We start from the raw sequence: 16,022 nt of genomic DNA, 5'->3' as shown, positions 1-16,022 counted from the left end.
AGAAGGTAAACACTTCCAAACATTTCACGGTGTGGATTTTAAACAGATGGGTTTTGTGGGGATTGGCTCAGTTCTCGTGTCGTTCGTTGTGTTCTGGGGCAGAGGCTGCAGGTTTTTTTTATTTTCCATGCTTCTTATCTGCAGAAATCAGCTCAATTCCTCGTGGATGGATATGGAAGCTCCCCAAAAAAGCTTTGGGCACGAGTTTCTACAAACACACTCGGGGGGTTTAGTTAGTGGGCAGATGTAAAGGATGTACGTGTGCATTTAATTTGAATTTTTACAGCAGCGGTGCCAAAAAAGGTACCCTGGATGTGAATGAGCTCTGTCACTGCTTGGTCAAATTGCTGTAGGTATTTCTCTCATAAATATGGGGCTTGAGGTCATTAGCAGCAGTTGGCAGACTCCTGATGGGGGAGGCTCTAAGAAAAATGCTCCTTTCCCCTCATCAGTATTGGCATTATTGAAAGGTCTTACTCAAACCTTGCAAACAGCTGAAGAAAAAAACTTTTTTTTTTTTTTCTTTCCCCCTTTCTTCTTGACTGTTATTCCAAACTGTCTTTTTTTGCTTCCCTTTTTTTGGGCATCTTCCAGCCTGTCTGCCCAGTACACTGCTTTTCATTTTCCTTCCTGGCAGTGTGAAATGCTTTTTGGTGTGTGGCTGTGGGGGTGAACACCGTGAAATTCAGAATTGCACCGCTGCTGTCTAAATGGAACTCTTAATTTCTTTTGCTCTTCTTGATCCACCTCTACTTAATTAACTCCTGGCTGCAGCAGATTCCCTGGAGAATGATACCTGTGTAGCTCCCACAGCTCTCTTTGGACCTCAGGTGTGTTAGGAGGGCTTTGGACTCTGGAACCAGCACAGGGTGTGTTAGGAGGGCTTTGGATTCTGGAACCAGCACAGGGTGTGTTAGGAGGGGTTTGGGTTCTGGAACCAGCACAGGGTGTGTTAGGAGAGGGCTTTGGATTCTGGAATTGTCCCTAGATGGGCACGGCATGATCTTTCCATCTGCTCTTAAATCCTTCCCTTCCTTCAGCTCAGCAAGTGGCTTTTCCAGTGTCCAAATGAGACCTTTTGGGACGAAGAGGAACTTTTTTGTTCTAATATTTATTGTACAAAGAAGGTACAATGGATTTATTGCCGGAAGGTACAAATCTGGCTTAGGGAGCGTGGCGGGTTTTTTTTTTTTTGCTGTGGGTGAAGAGCCTGAGATGACTCTTTATTCTGTTCCTTGTAAAATGTGAGTTACTGTCAGGATAACCACAGGCTTTGGGATTTTCCTGTGTGCACTGCAAACCACTTTGCCTCTTTACCAAGCACTGCAGAGCATCCCAGGATGGGTTGGGTTGGGAGGGACCCAAAAGCCCATCCAGTCCCACCCCCTGCCATGGGCAGGGACACCTCCCACTAGCCCAGGTTGCTCCAAACCCTGTCCAACCTGGCCTTGGACACTTCCAGGAATCCAGGGGCAGCCACAGCTTCTCTGGGCAACCTGTGCCAGGGCCTCCCCACCCTGATTGTAAAATACTTTTCCCCACTGTCCCCCCTGTATCCTGTCCCTCCATCCCTTGTGCCAAGTCCCTCTCCAGCTCTCCTAGAGCCCATTTAGGCCCTGCAAGGGGCTCTCAGGTCTCCCTGGATCCTTCTCTTCTCCAGGTGAACCCCCCCAGCTCTCCCAGCCTGGCTCCAGGGCAGAGGGGCTCCAGCCCTTGGAGCATCTCCGTGGCCTCCTCTGGACTCGCTCCAGCAGCTCCACATCCTGATGTTGGGCTCCAGGGCTGGAGGCAGCTCTGCAGGTGGGGTCTCACCTGAGGGGGGCAGAGGGGCAGAATCCCCCCTCACCCTCCCCACGCTGTGGAGAAGCATCTCAGGGCCTTTTTTCACATCCACAAACCCAGGTTTTTATCTATCTCATGGCTGAGGAGCCGCCAGTGGATGTTCTCAGCAGGCTCTGGAAACGTGGCATTTGATGGCCACTGCAAGCCTTTTAACATGAGACTTTCCACAGCTGGAATGTGGCCTCTGTGCAGGGCCCCTGTTTGCTGGGATGGAAAATGGGGCTGAGTTCTTTCCCAGGTGTTTTGCTGGAAAGCTGTCCCTGGCTCGCTGGGAGGTTGGTGGCCAGCTCTGCTCTGGCTGCAGCACTGGAGCACCCCCAGTACGGGACTGGGAGGTGTGGGAACAAACACACCATTATGCTCTTTCCTTCTGAGAGGCCAGGTTTTTGCCTGTTAAGTGTATTTTTAGCAAACTCATTCAGGTCCTTTTTGCGTGACTTCTGCAAAATTGGAATGCAATTACCTCCTTCCTACCGTTGCCTTATTAATTACCACGACGGACTTAAACTGATTTGGGACAGGATGTATCGCAGAGGATTGTGCCCTTTTTTTAAACTCTTCATCAAGTCCCCCATCACACTGGACCGTTAATCTTTCAGGAAAAGGGGGATGGCTCAGTGCCAGGCTCCTTCCTCTGGAGAGGCAATAACTGCTTCCTACTCCGAGTGACCCTCTGCATTAGGAGACCGTCGCTTCAGCACTAAGTAAATATTCATGAAATTACCTCCTGCTTTGAACTGGCTCGTTTGGAAACAGTCCTGGTCCTTCACAAATATTGCACTTGATTTTGTTTGTGGGTTGTTTCTTTTAGCAACGGGAATCAGGAAACGCAGAATAAATGCTGTTTGAAAATAAGAGGTAATGAAACAGCTGTGCTGTGTTTAAGCCACTTACTTGCCCTGGCAGGAGTGTGGTTTTGACCATTTTAAATACCTTTTATTTTGTATTACTAGGTAGATTTCTGTATTCACACGTCAGGGATAGATGCTGGTTGGAAATAATGATGGTGATTAAGGAATGTTGTGGTCTAGAACAGCATTTCTTATGGAATAATTGTGAACTATGAGTTTATTTACACGCTCTGAGTTTCATGTGTTTAAATTGTGCCCAGTCCTGGGCCCTCAACAGGAGAGACCCGGAGGGGCTGGAGCGTGTGCAGGGAAGGGAACGGAGCTGGGAAGGGGCTGGAGCAGCAGGAGGGGCTGAGGGAGCTGGGGGGGCTCAGCCTGGAGAAAAGGAGGCTCAGGGGGGACCTTCTGGCTCTGCAAGTCCCTGACAGGAGGGGGGAGCCGGGGGGGGTCGGGCTCTGCTGCCAGGGAACAAGGGACAGGAGGAGAGGGAACGGCCTCCAGCTGTGCCAGGGGAGGCTCAGGTTGGCCAGGAGGAGGAATTTGTTGCTGGAAAGGGTGGTGAGGCCTTGGCAGGGGCTGCCCAGGGAGGTTTGGAGTGCCCATCCCTGGAGGTGTCCCAGGAAGGCCTGGCCGTGGCACTCAGTGCTCTGGGCTGGGGGACAAGGTGAGGTTTGGTCAAAGGTTGGACTTGATGATCTTGGAGGTCTTTTCCAACCTCAGTGATCCTGGGGTTCAACATAAAAATAAATAGATTTTTTTTTTTTCTTTGGTACTTGTGTTAAATGGCACCCGTGAGCTGCACTGGAAGAAAACCATGGAATAAAATAACGTGGAAGCTGCTGAAGGCCTGGCATGGGCCAGTGTGTGGGCCTGGTAATGACACTGCATGAATAATTTTTCTGAATTATTAGAGTGATGAATATTCTCTCGCAGGGAACAATAGAGGAACTCTTATAGTAGCTATGACAATGTATTTTTAGTATCGACTCATTTTCAAATATGTCAAACTCAGCTTTTTCCTTCTTTTATTTGAAAAGATGGATGGAATATTTCCTGCTGTGACTGCCAAACCGTGGAGTGTGGTTTAGTCTGGGTGGGGGGGGGAGGAATGAGATGATCTTTAAGGCCCTTTCCATCCCAAACCATTCTGTGATTCCATGAAATACTCCCATAAATAAGCAGCTGGGTCTCAAGGTGGTTGCTCCTCCATCCAGCACTGTTGAAGGGCAGCTGGGGGTGCTTTTCCCTCATGCTCCTTGTAGCCAAAGTCTCAACTAATAATCCTTAACTAATAACATCTGTTTCACTTACATTCAGGATGACTGAGCTTTTATCCAGACCCTTCTATGTGGGTGTTTAGATGTGGCAGAGATGAAACTCTGTCACTGATGTCCCGGCCAGGGCGTTTTTCTCCTTAGTGGATGTGTTTTGTGCTGTGGTTAAAAGGCTTGGAATGGCTCCTGGGCCTCTGAGCTTCCCTGATGTGTCTGTGTTGGGGGCTGAGGGCTGTGAATCAGGTGGTTCAGGTGGGCTCTCACACTGTCAAAACACCAGGAATTCCCGAAGTTTGATCCCATTGACTATGTTTTGCTGCTTCTCCCCAAGAGAGAATCGTAAAGGTTGGAGAAGACCTTTAAGATCATGGAGTCCAACTGGCTTCCAGCAGGTTTTCCTGCTCCTTTGCCCTGGTTTAGGCCAAATTTCCCAGCTCCTTCTCAAATCCTGCGCCGGGTCTGATTCCCACAAGGAGAGCATTGTTTTGTGCTGAGGGCAACAGGGGAGGTCTGACTTGAACCAGGAATTCCCTCCAGCCTTTGTGGCTGTTCTTGCAGCCCCTCCACTTGAAAGGCTGATTTGTTTTATCAAGGAGAAAGCCTTATTTTGAGCCTTGGAATGAAGTAAATGCCTGAAACTGAAATGCAAGTTGGTATGACTGATGCCAAGGCCCTTGTTGTGCTTTGCTTCTTGGGCAGGCAGTTGTGTAACGTTAATAATTAGTGTCTTTGTTAGGGTTTGGGGGGACCTGTGGGGGTGACCAAGACCAAAAGAGCAGTGCTAAGCCAAGGCACGGCATGGGAACCTCTTCCACAGGAGGAGGGAGTAGGAAGTTATCTGCCCAGGTTATCTGGGCAGCCTTACAAATAACCAGCTTCTCACTGTGCTGAAGGGAACAAATAGCACAGATGAAGGGTTTGATTTGCACACAGAAGGAACTGGAGTGTTGGGGTGTAAATTCAAACCAAGGTTCTCAGGAGCACAGTGGTTTTATAGCAGGGTTGTCCTGCAGACAGGCCTTGGGAATTCTGGTCCCTTTTTATCACCTGGTCAGTCCTGATGGACTCTGATGGCAAGCAGAATGTTTTGCTGGAAGAACCTCAAAACTATGCAAAGCATCTCAGACATTATTGAGCTGGACCCGTGCTGCAGATAACTCTGAGGTGTCCTGCACAAGGGCTGCACCAAAGGCAGGGTATCTCCAAGGCTTGGCTGGGTTTGGTCTCCTGAGATCCCCGTTTGGCTCCTTGTCAAGAAGATGCACTCCATTAGTGTGCCTTGCTTTGAAAGCCTCTCTTTGTGCTCGTGTTTCCAGAAGATAAAGCACTCCTGAATGCACCAGCTCTGCAGGGAGCTGCTGTGTGCCTGGGCTGTGTCACACCAGCAGATCACTCAGCCCACAGAAGGGGAGCTGCAGGGTGACAAGTGAAGGGCCGTGGGTGTTCTGGGGGCTTTGCTTTTGGTCTAGACCGAGATTTCACGTTCTCAGCTGTTCATTTGCATGAACACTGGATGGTGTCGGGCTTGGCAGTCTGAAGGGAGGACTGGAAGGTTCACTGCAGTGACTCACCGTGTAGTAGCACTTTAATTGTAGAAATGGGAAGAATCTGGGGAAAATCAGGAAAAAAATCAGTGGTTCTGTTGCACGTTTTCCCTCGTGAGAGGACACGGGCAGAGGCATTTCTGGAGTGAGCAGGTTGGGCCATGTGTGCCCGTTCCAGGTGGGCTCCCAGCGAGCAGGGGAACGGGGAGCTCAGTGTCTGTGTCCTCAGGAACAGCTCCTTCCTTGCCCAGCTTGGCAAAGTGGCCACCGAGGGCTCCAAACTTCCAACCCGCTCCTGTGCCCAGCCAGAGCTGCACGGGGAGTTCTGTGCACACTGACAGGACTTTGGAATTTTCCATGTAGTCAGCAAAGAAGTGAACTAAAGGTGGTGTTATTCCTGTACCAGGGCTGCCTCCTGGAGTGATTAGAACACCCTTAGATTAAGGCTCCGAGAATCAGCCCAGCAGCACACTCTGGTGTGCTCCAGTTTGTATAAGGAATAGAAAATATAATAAACTCAGTCATAAATCCTTTAATTTCGTGTTTGTATTTCCTCTCAGTTCTGTGTATGGAAGATATTCCAAGTAGCCACGTTATTCTTTGGTGTTACACAGACACAAAACTTGTAGCTAAAAGAGGATCTTGCAACTGTGTGAAATCTGTTTTTATTTCGATACCTGATGTATCTAAAACTTGATTACAACAAATAATTACAAGTTAATGTTTCTGTAATATTTTTTTTTTACTTCTCTGCGCGTTTTTAGGGAAAATGCTGAATTTTTTCCCCTGAGGAAATACTCACTGGGGCACTGTGTGATTGTGCTGAAGGTCACTACAAATGAGCTGGGCTGGTGGATAAAATCTTGGCTTTCTCTTTGTGCCACAGGTCCAAGGAGCTGATAAAGGAAGCAATCCTTGACAATGACTTCATGAAGAACCTGGAACTGTCCCAGATCCAGGAGATTGTGGATTGTATGTACCCCGTGGAGTATGGCAAAGACAGCTGCATCATCAAGGAGGGAGACGTGGGTTCCCTGGTGTACGTCATGGAAGGTAGGGTTGAAATTCCCTTTTATTTTAACATGTGCAGCGACAAAAACATTGTTTCATGGGAAAGATAATTTTGAAGGAAAAGGTTGAAGGTGTTGTCTAAATATGGTGGTTGAAAAATTGTGTGGATTACTTCTGCCTGGAAAATTTCTGCCTGGATTCGTGCACCTCCCTATATAAAGAAAGGGGGTGAAAGCTGTTAACCTTGCACTGAGATCCCTCAGAATAAACCTCCACTAAATATAGTTCTTTGGCTTTGAGACAATGCTGTATAAATTAGGGACTCAAGAGAAGGATTGGTGTTCTGGAAATGGGAAAAGCCTGTTTAAAACAAGGACAACATGGTCACAGCCCACTCCTTGTAGGGCATTGGGAGGGCAGGGCTCTGAATGCTGGTAGAGCACATGGGGCTCTCAGCAGCAGCCATGCTTGGGATAATAGGAAATGGTATTTTCCCCTCCTGGGCACAAAATAAGTGTAGCAGCTGCAGTTTAGCACATCTGATTTGTCCCAGTGTGTGTTGTGGCAGGGGTTTGTTTCCCGGGTGGGACATGAGAGCAGTGGAAATTCAGGTTTCTGAAAACCTTCCCAGGGGGTCAGTGTTGCCAGTGCTGCTCTTCTCCAAAATGGCAGCTCTTTGCATTTGGTATCTTCTCCTTCTCCTTTCCAAGTTTCCTCGCTCTTCATGTGGCAAACTGAGCAGATTTTAAGTATGTTTGGGTTTTTGATTTGTCAGGAAGTGCATGTCTGCTGTAAGAGGTACTAAGCTTGGTCCATCCAACATCCCTCTCCTCAGAGTGAGTTTTGAGGGAAACGTCCCTGTTGTCATTCAGAGAACACAATCAGCAAATTCCTGGTGGGATTTGGTACCATGCAAATGGACAGATGATTATAGAGTTCTTCTTGCTCCTCTCCAGAACTGTCTGGTAGGCTCAAAAACATTTTGGCCAGGTAACACCTGAGGGGAGTGGAGGTTTCTTGCTTGCCCATGTGTACATTAATGCCTGAAATTGTTCTTTGAAACAAAACTATTTCCAGGGCAGTAAGCCATCCTCTAAACAAGGTTTCCTGCCAAATTCTCGAGGCCGTATAGCTGCAAATGCTCTTCGCTAGTTTCCCAAAACAACTTTAATCTTCTGTCCTTTTAAGGTTAAGTCCTTTCTCAAGGCACAGGTTTTAATTCCTTTGGCTTTTCACAGTTTGAAATGTTGCACGTTCAGGTGGTGTTTCAGTGAAGTGTTTCTGCTCCCAGCATTACGTGGAAAAATTTACACTTCTCAGTCCTTTGTTTGAGTACTTGGAGGTGCAGAATCTGTCCTGTGGATAATATAAAACCCTGCCTTTAAATAGCATTTTTTTCCTAGTGAAAACATGGAGGTTTTCCCCTGCCCAGCTCTGTGCTTGCTTCCCAAAGCCCCCTCACGTCAGAAGGTTGCTCGTGGTATTTTTGTTCATCCAAAGCAGCTGGTTTTGGATGTTGTGTTCAATGCTGTCCCTTGAAAACCCCCCAGTAACAACTGGGCCTGTTAAAATCAGGGTGTGCTTCTCTCCTGCTCAGCCTCCTCCCATTCCTTGGAGGGGATTTTTGGGGGGGGATTTATGGGCAGAACTGTGTCCACCATGGTTTGCATTATTGAACAGGGCTTGGTACTCAGATAACTCTATTATTTATCAGATTTGATTACATTTATTATGATTGTTTATCAGCTGGCCATCTGATGATGAAGGTACAACAAACATGTGCTAAAACTTCTGTGTCTGTTGGGCACTGGAGCTTGTTCTGGCAGCCCTGTGGGGGTGAGGGCACGACTTGGCTCTCCCCCAGTCTTTGCTTGGCCTTGTAACTTAATTTAAGGTTATTTAGATAGCTCCCTAAATATGCATAATGCCCTGCAAACAGAATTATGAAGAGCTGATGGCCTATGTTTAGACATAATGCAATGAGTGGTGGTGAAGTCATGGAAATGGAAGAAGACTGTATGGAATGGGCTGGACTGTGGTTCTGAGAAGGGGCTCAGGAGCTCAGTTTGCCTTATCATTCTGTGCCATCTCTCAATTACAAACACACTACACCCAAATATAAACTCTTCTGTGCCATCTCTCAATTACAAACACGCTACACCCAAATATAAACTCTTCTTTACAAACCTCTACCGGACAAACCCATCTCGGGGCGTTACTGAGAGGTATTTCTCAAAAAAACCCAAACAAATAAATGCCGTTTTCCTTCCACTAATTCTTTCCTTTCTTGGCCTTCAGGCTGTGATTAAGACTGATAAAATATTAGTCCTGGAGGTGATTTGGTGGCCAACACTCTTGAGCTTGTTTGTAATTTATGATTCAGCATTTAGACAGAGTGTCTTACCAAAAGCCTGAGCTGTGCACTGGGGCTGTTTGCTGGCCTGATTTTGTGTGATAATTTAAGTGAGATGGATTTGGGAGCCTCCATCACGTTTGCTGTTCCTTGCTGGGCTCTCGTGTGTCCCGGGGAAGCAGCAGCACCATTGGGTCTGATTTTCTCCTCTGCAGACACGAGGACCCTGCTGGTCCTGATGAGACCTCTCAAGTGATGATCCTTGAGTGTTCTGCTTCTCCACCCGGAATGTTAAAACCCGTTTGCTGAGCTCAGTGAATCTTAAAACCATGATGAGTGTTGACCTCAGATTCCTCCTTCTTCAGCAGAGCTCGATGAGGCTTTAACCACAGAATGGTTTGGGTTGGGAGGGACCTTAAAACTGCCTAAATGCACCCCCTGCCGTGGGCAGGGACACCTCTTTACATCATTTTGAATCTTTGTGTGTCCCTCAGCGGCCAGCTGGGGTCTGTGTGATCATTAAAGAGGAACACAGAGTGTGTCCTGGGCCTGGGAGACACTTCCCAGGATGGAGATCCCGGTGAGGACGTGGAGAGCTGTGGCATTGGGGTGATCCCAAGCAGTGTTTCTGTTGCCCACCAAGGTTTTCCCTGGAGCCCCATGGGAAGGGAGCTGGTTTTAATGGGCTCTTGAGGCAAAAAGCACATGTCCATTTGTCCTGGGGGGCTCTCATGAACTTGGAGAGAAGGATTTACCTGAAATACCAAAGTAGGAACTGGCATTCCTTCAGGTTCTGCTGTGTTTCAAGGTAGGGAACAACCCCCAATCCCCTCATGTTCACTAAGAAACCCCCCCAACTTTTGCATATTAACTGAATTGGGTAAAGAGAAGTGTGCAACACAAAAAAATAACTGACAGCTGTGCACTGAAGGTGGAAATGAATGTATTTGTGAGAGCAGGGGAAGCATTAAACATTGATGTTGTGGGCACCTTCAGCAGGAGAGTTCTCCCAGGCTGAGGAGACCGGGAGGGAGAAGGGTAAAATAAACATGTCAGAAATATCCCCTCTGCTGTGAGAAAGTTTGCTGCTCCAAGAGTGGCTCAACAGATTGTTTGTCTTAAAACTGAAGGGTTTTTAGAGCCAAAAAAGGTTCTCACTGGTTAATCATATTCTGCCTCTAAAATGAGTCCACCACCTCCAGGTTTTTTTTTTTTTTTAAGGGGAAAAAAATCCCTAAACACTTTGCAAGTTGCAGTTTTGCAGGTTTGCATCCTGCCTTTGGCCATAACATCTCTAAAATTCCCTGCAAGCCCTTTAAAGATGTGCAGAGCTGGCGAGGTGTCTCTCGGGGAGGCACATCTTCGATCTGCGCCGCGGTGACAGGTTGGAGCTGCGTGTGGGTGCTCTCCTCACACTAATGAGGATAAATGTGATATCCCACATCTGAAACCAAATGTTTCCCCCCTGTGCTCCCGCTCTGGCTGAACCTGTCAGCTGCAGCGTGTCACATTTGATGTCTGCATTAGGAGGGGAAGATCCATCAGCGGGGCTGTGCATAAATCAGGTGACAAGGTACAGGTTTTGGGCTCTCATGTGAGTAACAGTCACACCGTGACAAACAGACACCCTCGTTTTTTTTTTTTAGAAACTATATTAATAGGTGTTAAGGCTCCTCCTTTTATGGTCGTTGCTGTTTTCATAAAGTATGGGAGAAGTAATGCAGCCAGACAGGGGGGAAAAGGAAGGTTTAAATCCTCGGATTAACTCCTCTGTCACTCGTGGTTCTGTGCTGTGACATCCTCCCTACCCATCCTCATGCACCTCTGCACCACAGCTCCAGAACCTGAGGGAAGAAAAAGATGCTTCTCTAGGCAGGGAAAAGGAAGAAGCAGCAGCAGCTTTTCAGGAACCATGCTGAGAAGCAGCCTACACTTCCCCAGCCCTTGTTTTTAGTAGTTTTCCTCTCCTCTTAAATTTTGTTTTATTTTCGTCTTCAGCCGTGAGGATTTGCCTTTTGTTTCTAAAAGAGGCTTTGTCTCTTGCTACGTTCCTTGGTAGCTTCTCCAGAGGAATGAAGCATTTTAACTGTGTGACTTGCCATGGGAATGTGGGTTTTTGGGAGTCAGAGATGTCTTGGGAAGGAACCTATTCCTAGAAACCGCCAGCTTTGCCAGGACATCAAACTGGATGTTGATAAGGGAAGACAAACAAAGCCTCTGGAGCTGTTTGAAGTACAGAGAGAAGTGCAGGAGGCTGTAGCAGACCTCCCACGTGGTCTCAGAGGGGTGAAATCCTCCTCTGGGACTCTTTGTGTCATTCCCCCTCTGAGCCCTCGTTTTATGGACTGATCTCATCAGGATCTGATTTAATAGGACTAATTGCTCTTGCAGGGCCTCCCGAGCCAGTCCCTTCTCCTCTCAGGGAAAGGATTAGTAGGACTGACACTTGCAATGAAAGAGAAGTGGAGAACAGAGGCCTGGTTTGGGATTTAGGCAGGCTAAAGGATCAGAGGGCTGGAGCAGCTCTGCTGGGAGGAAAGGCTGGGAGAGCTGGGATTGTTCAGCCTGGAGAGGAGAAGCTTTGGGGTCACCAAATTGTGGCCTTTCAGGGCCTGAAGGGGCCGACAAGAAACATGGAGAGAGACTATTTCCAAGGGCCTGGAGTGGCAGGACAAGGGGGAATGGCTTCCCACTGCCAGAGGGCAGGGTTAGATGGGATATGGGGAATAAATGCCCTTACAAGAGGTCCCTCACAGCCTTGCAAAGTCCAAACACGTGACATTCTCTTTGCTGGGATTCACCAACGCTGGCAGTGATCATCATTCATCTCAAAGAAAACCACATGGAGGAGTTTGGGGTTTTCTTTTTGTTTTGTTTTTTTTTCCCTCCCGACTTTGGTGAAAAGACCCTGGAAAAGTTGGCTGGAAGCACCTTTTATAAACTCTTCAGTCTGTTACTAATCCCTTCAGTCTCTGGGGGAAGTGTGAATATGCAGTTTGAGTTCAGTCAGTTCAGTGCAGCCAGGCTGGCTGAGCTGTGCCAGGGGGTTTGGGATCAGTGCCATGCTCTGGGATCATACCTGGCCAGATGGAGCTGAGCCCATGCAGGGGGTGGATTTGCCTCTGCACAGTCTCTTTTGTCCTCTGTGCCCAAATAAATTGCCAGGCTTCCTGCAGATTAGTGATCCTTCAGACCAGTTCCTGCCTCTGTGGTGTAGGATCAGGCAGTTTTGAGAGCTCTTTCCAAATATCTCTCCTGATAATGCAGCTGTTTCCCACCTTTCTGCCTCTCCCAAGGATGCTCAGGGAGGCAAGAACAGCTGCATCCATGGCAGGCAGGGCTTTCCCAACACAGCCAAGGCAGTTCTGCTTCCAGGACTGATCCTGCCATTCAGAACAAGTGTCTTGGGCCCCGTCTGAGCCTCCAAACCTCTTCTCCAGGGGGTTGGATCTGCTTTCCTGAGCAGACATCCAAAAATAGCATCTCCTGGCACAGGTGTTGGGTGGCTCTTGGGGCTGGGGAGCATTTTCTCGGTGTCCACAAGGAACACTGTGTGGGAAGGCATCAATTAGACTTTTATGGCACAGTGGGGTTTTCTGCAGAGCCTGAGAGCAAATCACTGGCCTCTGAAGAACCTGCTTTTCCTGGGACTTTCCACTGGATTTGGGAAAATGTCCCGTGGCAGCAGCTTCTGCTCCACATTCCTCTGTTTAATTTTTTCATCTCTTTTTTCTTTTTTCTTTTATTTAATCTTCATCCTGCTGTTGTAGAGGTGGGCAGGAGCCAGGTGAGGGGCTTTCCTGCAGTCACAGGTACTGCTCCTCTTGGGAATCCTGCAGCCTTTCAGGTTTCCCATTGGAGTCTTTCTTTTCCCCAAACTCCAAAAGTTACAAAATCTACCACTCTAAGGCTGGAGCAGAAACCTGTTTGATAATCCTTGGAGATTCCTTCACTACCCCTTACAGAAATTGGGTGCTATTCCAGCTGCTTCCTTTTGGAGTTCATAGATTCAGACTAAAATTTGATTTTTTCTCCCCCTTTCTTTTTGTTCTAGAAGTAAAAAAACTGTGTATTTGTCATCAAAGCCCCGAGTTATTTCTAGCTAAGCATTTTTTCCACGAGTAGGTGAAGTGAGGACTCCTCTGTGTGGCTGCAGCACTGGGGAGGTTTGGGTTTGCAGCAGCGAGGCCCAGCCTGTGTGAGCTGCTGTTTGCTTCTATATTTACAGCTGTTTGTTTCTGTACTTTTCCAAATTTTCCCCATCCTAAAACCTGTTTATGGCAGTCTCTAGGATAAATTGAATATTCAGGTGCTGTGCTGATTTACTGCATCAGCATTAGAGCTCTGTGTGAGAGAAACTGAGCTCCCTTGCCATATCCAGGGCAATAAAAAGCCAATTTTCCACTGTTATCAGCTTGTTATTCTAATTTTACAGTGTCTTAATAATTAACTCTTCCAAGAGTATTATTTACTCCTATTAGTGATGGAGAATTAAACCTTTCTTGTACTTATTTCGTAGCGTGTTCATGAGATGAAGTGGGATATGAAAGGATGATGACTGTGCTCATGACAGACAGAGTTTGATATTCTGTATAAAGCAGTTATTTTTAAAGCTGCAGAGCTAAATGCACTAAGAGCATTAGGGGTGTATAAACAAGGCAGGTAGTGCTGCTCTGCAGTATGGTAGGAAATAAATTCAGGCTCTTGCTCTTAAAATAACTCCATCCAAACTGCAGGCTGGTAGATATTTTCTGTACTGACTCATGTGGACTGACAGACTTTATTCATAAAGATTGCTGAGTCGGGGCAAACCAGCTTTTCCAGGGGAAAAGAGGACAGTGGGAACATTCACTGTCACCTGAGGTGGGATTTGGGAAAGAAATCCTGTGTAAATCTCAGCAGACAACCTGTGCTGGTCCTGCAAGTGACCTCTTTGCAGAGAAAACCCGAGCAAACACAGCCCCACACCCTACACAATTTATGTTAGGGATGCCATGAGGATGTCTGTGCGTTCTAAGGGTATTCTTGGATGAAATAATTCCTTTTCAGCAAGGAAAAGCGAACCCCTGGTTAGTCTGAGCCACTTTTGGGCAGGGAGGAGAAGAAATGCACTCAGAGCTGGCACCTCATGACTTCATGCCTGTCAAATATAACTTCAACAGAAGGTTTCTCAGGGTCCTGCCAGGCTGAGCAGTGGAGAGGAGGGACTGTGGGGTGTGTGAGGTGTATAATGCCTTGACACAACTCTAAATCCCCCAAACAGCCCAGCCTTGTGGCTCTGTCCTTGTTCCAGCCCTGCTGTCAGCACAGCTTCCCAGCTAGGTTTGGATAAGAGAGGGATCTGCTGGCAAGTTCTTCAGCAGTGCTGTGGAGGTTTTAGCTTGGAGATGACCTGGGAATACTTTAATTTTCAGGATGAGTGCCCGGCTTGATCTGCTCAGATTCCCAGCGATTTTTACCACCTGTGCCATCATTATCTGAGCTGCTCTGGATCTCAGGGCTCTCTCAGTGTAGCACTGAACAAAGCTGGGGCAGCCTTAGGAAAAGCTCAAAGCCTTCATTGCCAGGGAGGAGCATTCAGAGTTTATCAAAGGGAGAAATCGCTCTGGAAATGCCTTCCCACAAACTGGCTCCTCCACAGGCAGCCAAATATCCACCTCCCCCTCTTCAGGGAAGACAAAGCTCAGGTGTAACCTCTTCAGAAACTCTCCCTGCTGCGTGGCAAACATAATTATAGTGTAGTTTTTTTCCCCACATAAGATCATAGCTGATGTGCCATTTATTTTTGTATTTCTCAGCAGCTGTGCAGAGGCTGCTTTGTTGTGAAGGGGGTTTTATTTACAAAATAAATTGGTGAGATAGAGCCTGGTTCATTTTATTAACAGCACTTCTAAAGGGAGGCACAAATGCCTTTCTTGTTGCCCCCCCACTGCCCCTTTTATTCAGACTCCCACAACTGAAATGTAAAATAAAAGGACTTTTCATCATAACAGTGGACATGAGAGTGCCTGGATTCTGACCTTTGGTTCTGCCCCTTAAAACACACGGCTCTGTAATTTAGCCTGTGTATGCAGATAAAGACTCCAGTGTTTAGCAATCCAAACTGTTATTAAAGGACATTTAAAGGGAAAACGTTCCCTTTTTTTAGGGCTCCATTTGCTTTGGATTCCTTGTTGACTTTGAAAGCTCATCTACAAAAATAATCAAACCCCGGGAGCTCCGTGGCCTTTCCTGCTGCCCTTGGTTGTATGGAGAGAGCTCAAAATACCCAGTCTGGGGAAGGGGGAAAAGGCTGTGTGCTGGAATTAGGGAATTACAGAATATCCTGGGTTGGAAGGGACCTGCAAGGATCCTCCAGTCCAGCTCCTGGCTCTTGCCTGGAATGCTGCAGCATTTACTGTAGGAGCACATCCCAAAGAGTTGTCCCAGGTTGCTCCAAGCCCAGTCCAGCCTGGCCTTGGACACTTCCTCCTGCTTCTGGTTTGACCTGGAAAGTTGGGGCATTTCTGCCTTATAAGATGTGTTGGTGGTTGTGTTTTTTTTTTCTTATCTGTGCTGGAAAATGAGAGGGTGACAACAGGAAAACTGAGGAAGAAAGGGACTTGTAGTCCTTGGACACGTGAGGTCTCTGTGGCTGGAAGGTTCATCTCCTTCTGTCAGTGGGGGAAAAACTCCCATGGATTTGTGTGGCCCAGGCTCTCTGCAGCCCAGAAACTCGACAGGGAGAAATCTGAGGATAAATTAAAAAAAAAAAAGAGTCAAACCAGGGAGGTGGGGAGGTTTTTTCATTGCACTGTTTCGCAAGGTTTTCTGATTTATTTTTTTTTCTTCTGCTTTTTAATATGTGGGTCCCGATCTCAAGCTTCCTGGCAGATGAGTTTGGGGGGGAAAATGAGAATTTTAGGAAAGAAATCAAAATGTCAGATCGATGTTTGCACTGTATTTATCTAAAATAATGGAAATTACAGTGTATCCCAACAGCTGCTGTTCCCAGCACATCCAGGCACAGATGCTAATTAAATGCAATCAGAATACGTAGGAATTAAAGATGGAAAAACTAATAAAAATAAGATGTTTGCCATCCTGTGCCAAATATTTTCATAACCTCTCGGTTCTGACTGGAAACAGCTATTTTGTGAGGCAACCA

At 47.2% G+C, this 16,022-nt stretch overlaps 1 protein-coding gene across 3 annotated transcripts in view; it reads left to right on the top strand.

The window, feature by feature from the left end:
• PRKG1 (protein kinase cGMP-dependent 1) overlaps window positions 1–16,022 on the top strand; it is a 377,420-nt gene that overhangs the window by 56,852 nt on the left and 304,546 nt on the right. For all 3 annotated transcript variants that reach the window (XM_051799629.1, XM_051799628.1, XM_051799630.1), the window contains exon 2: window positions 6,398–6,564. In XM_051799629.1, coding sequence (XP_051655589.1) covers window positions 6,398–6,564 — 167 coding nt within the window. The remainder of the gene's footprint in view (window positions 1–6,397; window positions 6,565–16,022) is intronic.

This window comes from Manacus candei, unplaced genomic scaffold (assembly GCF_025592945.1).
Source record: "Manacus candei isolate 608988 ecotype Guabito, Panama unplaced genomic scaffold, ASM2559294v1 h1tg000050l, whole genome shotgun sequence".
Lineage (NCBI taxonomy): Eukaryota > Metazoa > Chordata > Aves > Passeriformes > Pipridae > Manacus > Manacus candei.
Note: the sequence above shows the minus strand (reverse complement) of the source record. Positions and strands in the feature narration are given on the sequence as shown.